The sequence below is a fragment of the Etheostoma spectabile genome, unplaced genomic scaffold (assembly GCF_008692095.1).
Source record: "Etheostoma spectabile isolate EspeVRDwgs_2016 unplaced genomic scaffold, UIUC_Espe_1.0 scaffold403, whole genome shotgun sequence".
In the NCBI taxonomy this organism is placed as follows: domain Eukaryota; kingdom Metazoa; phylum Chordata; class Actinopteri; order Perciformes; family Percidae; genus Etheostoma; species Etheostoma spectabile.
In genome coordinates, this window is record NW_022605603.1 from 620833 (window position 1) to 627549 (window position 6717).

The following is a 6717-nucleotide window of genomic DNA, read 5'->3' on the forward strand; positions in this document are numbered from 1 at the left end:
TGAATTGCTTGGTTTTCTGGGTATTCTCAAGTCGGCCCAATTAACATCGACGCTGCCAACACATCTAGGAATTGTACTTCTGTTTTTCACAATAAAATGGCTTCAATAACTCCAAACTACGCAGTGAAATCTTCATTTTCTCTCATCAAAGTCCCTTTCATCCCCTAAATAGATATGTAAATGAGCGTGCACACACATGAATATTCACACGTAGATACTATGTGCCCGGACACGGACACGCTAACATTAAGTATTACTTATTTTCTCTTCAGCTGGGACATTTTAATAAGTTCTCCGCAGGCCAAACGGCTATATATTTGCTTAATTTTCGACTACGACTACCAATATTTTGACTATTATTACCACATTATTGCCCACCAAGAGCCTGGCTCTGCGCCAGGTTTCTCCCTAAAAGGACGTTTTTCCTCTCGTGGTCTAGACCGACTCCACCGTGGGGCCCCGAAAGACGCCATTTTTTTTTGTTTTCTGTTATTTTTTAAAGTGTAAACGAAGTAAATAAAAACTTTTTGTGACGTATTATACGAATGTCTAAGCTGTCATTTGATGCCTTTTGGAGATTTTTCCATCTTTTCTTGGCTTCTTTATGCTCATTAATACACATTTTTTACCTGGGGGGCCCAAACCTTCGAACCCCACTGTATGTGTAAAGTGTCTCGAGATAACTTTTGTTATGATTTGACACTGTAAATATCGTTGAATTGACATGGACGATTGTGTGAACAATGGACCAAAAGTGAATAAAAAGATGAAAGGTAGTTTCTCTGGTATTGTTAGCATTGAATGGGAAACCCAGACCTAATCATGCGTTCATATTTATACACCCTATCATCCTTTTTTGAAAACCTACACGGGCTTTAACAAGGTGAAATTGTGTATTTGTGATATTTCCCTATTCTTGAATCACGTTTCGGTGCATTGGGATGAAATACATGTGTCATCCGCTGCACCATCAATACATCACGTTTCATATCCAGCTAGCCACAAAATGACATCTCTTGTCTTGTATTGTACATTAGAAGAAAAAAAAAAAAGATTTTTCTATGGAACCATAAAAATCGATTTAGGCTAACATAACACAAAAAAAACTCTGTGATGTCACTGAGGATCATAGAAGTACGTATTTCATGCATTTGGCTTTTTTTAAGATATATATATAGTTTCAGAAAAACAGATGCGTAGCTCTGCAGCTTGAAGGGTTATATAATTATTAAAGGGTCAAACTGCTGGGTTAAATTAACCTGATCTATCTGTCATGTGCAAATCTATCCAGGAAGTGCCTGGTAACAGTTCAAAATTGTTATTATTTCAGCTATCATCTCTCCAAAATATGGCTTTTGCTCAGAATCGGCTGCATATAACTTAAAAGGCAGCCTCTGGTTGCATCATCCTTATTTCATGCATATGCACAAAGCAGGCCTTAAAACAGATTTTTGAAGTATTCATATTTGCAGCGTGTGTATGACGTGTAATCGGATCAGTGTAATGAAACCCATACACACAGCAGATGTGCTCACACTATACACTATACACTCCAACAGAGCATGTCAGCAGGACATCAATATACGCCTCATACGTAATGTTCCTTTAAGGGTTTTTTTTAGCGAGCATGGCTTCTTAATTAATGACAGGGCAGGGTGGACTGCCCCCCCCCCCCCCCCCCCCCCCCCCCCTGAAAGTGCTTTACAGTACGACTGATACGAGCTGTCAGCTATTTCTGTTGCGTCGTAAAGGCCACCGCAACTTCCTGCGGTACGGGTCAATCGGAAAGAGAGGAAATGAGAGTGCATGTTAGTGCTCCTCGTGTAAGGCAGAGGAAGAGAAAGACGGGGTTAACAAAGGCCAGGAACATGAAACTAGGTTCTACCACAACCTATGATAAGATGCCAAATTTAAAGTCGGAGCAAGGGGAAGTGCCACAGGAGGAACTACTTGCCGACAGACTACACACACACACACACACAGCAACTTTTAAGCCACATTACCCAGACGTTACGTGCAACATGTCCTCCCGTGTGCCGGAGTGTGCGGTCCCTGGAGGTAGGCGTTATCCCCCCTGCTCAGACATCCTGTTGGGACATGCCGCACCAGCTCGGGGGAAATAACTGGCAACGTCTTTCAACATCCACTCAACCACAACCTAATCCTTGGATCTCACGTTGTCCCCGATTATGAGTTTGAAAAAACACTCCTGAAGGGGGCGGAACGTGTGAAGGACTTAAAAAATCAGGAGGGACTATTTTTTTAAATCGTAGTATCGCGATATTTTTCTGTGGCGATGCCGTACCGATACACAGGCGCCAAGTATGGATCTTTTATCATATTTTACATGTGTGGTGGTCGGATTGTCCCATTTTGCAGCAATAAAATGGAAGTGATATGAACACATTTTTAGATTAAACAGTTGGAAAAAAGGTTATTAATTGCAATATATCGCAATAATATCGTATCGTGGCTTAAGTATCGTGATGATATCGTATCGGGAAGCGTCTGGTGATTCCCCCCCCCCCCCCCCCCCCCCCCCCCCCCTCCACTTATTTACTTCTACTTAATTTGTTTTACTTGTAGGGGTGAGGGGGGAAAAAAATCGATACATCGTAGTATCGCGATATTTTCAGTGGCGATACTGCATCGATACACCAATTGTCGATCTTTTGTCGTATATGTGTTGGTCAGTTAAAATGGAAGTAATATGAACACATTTTTAGATAAAACGGATGTTTGAAATTAGAAAAAATTCGAAGTTGGAAAAAAGGTTATAAATTGCGATATATCTCGCAGAATATCGCAATGTGTTTAAAATCGCGATTACGATTGTATCGTGGCCTAAGTTTCGTGATGATATCGCGTCGGGAGGAGTCTGGTCCTTCCAGAAAACTCGTGTTTTTGAGTATGCGGCACATGTTATTAAAAAATGCAATGGAATATGATGGAATTTGCAAAAATTGCGGGAACTTTGATGAAAAACAGACTATTTGCCTTGTTGCGTAATTATGTCACTTCACAATGTCCCCCCCCCCCATATATATTTGTGCCCATCTCTTTGCGGCATGGCTCTGTATGCATGTGCAAATCTTCCTTCACAGTTAGAATGATTTAAAAAAAAAAAAAGATGTCCTTGCGATTAGTTGCATTTCAGGTGTTTCTTAGGGTGTTCCTTGGCTAGCTGATCGCTCTGCGGTCCGTAGATGCAGCTGGCGTGCCAGGAGAACCACACGATGACGGAGACGATGGTGGCCTGGAGGAGGCCCATCACCCCGTAGGTGGAGGCGACGGTGGGGCCCGGTAGGCGAGAGAGGGCGGCGGGGGGCAGCAGGAGACTCGGGCTGAGCAGGATCGCCCTCACCTCCGTCTTGATCATGTGGAGTTCGTCCAGGATGGACAGAAACGTGCAACAGTGGAACCACTGGTGGCTGTGGCCCCAGATGTCGAAGCGACCCGGGGCCAGCCGCTCGGGGACCTTGCTGATGTTGAAGACGGCGGACCCCAGCAGCCACAGGCAGTGGCGGTAGAAGTAGCTGGCCGTGGAGGTGGAAGCAGCAAACGAGGAGGAGGTGGTGGAGTAAGGGGATCTGGTGAGGAGGCGGTAGAAGACTGGCGTGGAGGAAACGAGGAACGGGAGGAGGAAAACGAAGGTTCGGATGAGGTACCGGTGTCGCCTCCACCTCTGGCGAGAGTTGCAGCAAGATAAGACACATATGATTGCTACAACGCAGGCCGACGGGATGTAGAAGGTCTCGAAGAACATGTCGAAATCTGGGATTGCATAGGACGACGTAAGAGATCCTGCGGGTTCACCTTTCAAGTCCGCATGGGAGCCATTTCGGCCCCCGGTCTCCACTATCCCCGCCCGAGGGTGGATGTAGTAGTAGTATGCCAACGATGAGCCAACCGTGTAGGAACTGATTGTGCCGTAATCAACAAAAAAGCAGACTTCTCTCACCACCAGGGACATGGAGTTGAGCAGGTGGGCCATGCTGCTGGCCATTAACAGACAGAAGACCCCGATGAAGTAGTTCCACAGAGGGTAGAAGAACGGGGCGTCGCTATGTGGCGCGCCCTCCCAACCGAACACCTCCACGAAATAGTACGAAAAAATAAAAACCGGGAGGAAATGGGTCCAGAAGTTGCCGGTTTCGTTGGTGGGTCGGAACGCCGACAGCAAGCAGTCCACCAGGCTGTAGTTCGGGAAGCGGTAGCCCGTCAGGATGAAGTTCTCTATGACCCGGGGCGGCACGTCCGTGTGCCTCAGAAGAGGCAACGGCTGCCCACAGTTCAGGAGCATCACGGCAACACGAGCCCAAAGTCTATATTGCGTGGCCGTTTAATTTATTGCTGATCACCGTAAATGATTTTGGCTTATAGATAAGGCATCTGCAGGCTCTTCTTTCGACCTTTGATCCCGGCTTTGCTGCGGGCCTCGTGAGCTGTAATCCAAAGAGCAAAGCTGGTGTAATGGTCTGGCATAGTCTACCGAGAGGAAATGGCAGGGGACAGCGTGGAATCCAGGATCCTCGGGCCAACCCGTCCGGTTAATTTTTCATCTGGTTTCCTCTTAACCCCGAAGCAAAGGTCAGAAAAACACCCGGCACGGAAAAACCTTTTCACGCTGTTGATCTCGTGCCATTATTTTGCATAGGTCTGCATGGCTGATAATCATACACATTCACCTTGTTATGGACAGTTCTGCTGAATTCAATAAAAAAAAAAAAAAAAAAAAATGAAGGTCACTTATTACGCGGTTGTTGCGGGACGTCAGTTCTTACAGCTTTGGTGTCCTGAAGACGCGTCCGGTAAGCCCTGCGGTATCTAGGTCACATATCAGAGTACTGCAGGCTTCTGTTGCCCCTGTTGTCCCCGGTCCATCAGCCCGTGTCCACCGTCCGACTTTCAATTCATCCAGCTCCCATTCCGTTATAATGCAGACCGCTGCAGAGACGAATAAACCTCCTCCTTCCGGGACCCGAGCGGTGTTCGGGCCTTTAACGCACCGCCACGGTGGAGACACTTCGCGGGGGGACGCTCGGACCGAGCCGTGGGTCCGTGTGGAGCCCTGCGAGCCTGCAGCCGACCGGCATTTCAGCGGAACACCGACGAGCTTTGACAGGTACGAGCGTCAAGTTACACACGGGATGACACCGGGGGTTCCGGTTGGGCGTTTCAAAATAAAACTCAGACGTTGTGATGTAACAGTAAAGGTCATGGTTACATATTAGCTAAATGCACGTGATTGCTATCTCTGTCATTTTCACTATACCTTTACATTAAAGTAAAATGTGCTCTCCTGGGCTAAATCCTGATTTAGAAAAAAAACAGCCCCATTAACGCAGAACGTTGAGGGAACGTTAGCTATGTTTCTCTAAAGTTAGTTCGAACCAAACCAAAAACTAAAATATATATATAATATATATATATATATATATAATACTATGAACACAAAAAAGGAGAAAAAAACAACAGAGTAAGATGATAAATATGAAAGATAACTTCAAAATTTGAATGCATAGTATACAAAAAAGATATAAAAATAATACATATATAAATATATATATATAGATAGTATAATCTAATCTATTACTATATATACTCTCTGTGTGTGTGTATATATATATATATATATGTGTGATATGTATTTATAAATATATACTGTATATAATCCGATTAGGGTTCCTTAAACCCAAATAATATATAAATATAATATATATATATATATATATATATATAAACAACACAATAGATAATTAATATGAAAAGATGACTTAACAATTGAATGCATAGTATACAAAAAGAGTTAAAAATAATACATATATATTACTATATATGCTGTGTATATTTATATATATAGTATAGTATAATCTAATCTATATACTATATATACTCTACTGTATATATATATATATTAACAATTGAATGCATAGCATACAAAAGAAAAAGAGATGTAAAAATAGAAGTCAGATTTGGAAGGGACCCTGGTTTCATCTGATCTAAAAGTAGGGTAAACGCATATGAAATGCAACATAGCATGCTTTTATTTTGAAGGAACGTGTACTCCGTTTCCGGTCTCGACCTTGGATGACTGCGTGCCTTGGGGGCAGTTTAGCGGAGCGCGGCGAACTATTTCAAAGCGTGGTTTTTTTGTTTGAGAGTTGGTCCTTGATCCGGATCCTGAACAGACCACTACAGGGGGGAAACTCCTATTCTCTGCCCACGACGCACAGCCCGTCCCCGGGTAGTAATCCTCCGTGTGCCCCCCCCCCCCACCACCACCAGGGGCGATCCTAGGATCAAACCTTCAGGGGGGGCTCAGCCCCCTAATGACAACGGAACATGGATCCTTGCAAAAGTACAAAACAAAAACCCCTCTTCTGAAATATTTAAAAGATAAAATCTTCACGTTTATTCTTTTTAACCCTTGTGTTGTCAAAACGGAAAGTCAATTTTTTTTTACATTCATCCCATTTTTCAATATTCAGTGTCACTTTTTTGACGTTTAACACTATGCAACACTTTAGTTTTACAGTTGTTTTGTGAAATTTATGGTCAATAAACCTAATTTTACATGAAATTAAACCTAATGTTTGAGTTAGAAAAGCAGAAATTAGGAATTATTGAGACTAAGATTAAAGAAATGGATGTTGATGATAATCACAGACTGGAATATGTCAACTTTTACTCAACACTATTTCAAAAACACTTCAA

The 6717-nt window shown here is 43.3% G+C and overlaps 1 protein-coding gene across 1 annotated transcript; it reads right to left on the minus strand.

The window, feature by feature from the left end:
* Nucleotides 1–2008: 2008 nt before the first annotated feature.
* On the minus strand, nucleotides 2009–4722 carry LOC116686612 (membrane progesterone receptor epsilon-like). Its single transcript, XM_032511635.1, has 2 exons — nucleotides 3048–4722; nucleotides 2009–2266 (listed from the first exon to the last, which is right to left on the minus strand). The coding sequence occupies exon 1, from the start codon at nucleotides 4301–4303 to the stop codon at nucleotides 3143–3145; it is 1161 nt and encodes a 386-aa protein (XP_032367526.1). The 5' UTR covers nucleotides 4304–4722; the 3' UTR covers nucleotides 2009–2266; nucleotides 3048–3142.
* Nucleotides 4723–6717: the final 1995 nt, after the last annotated feature.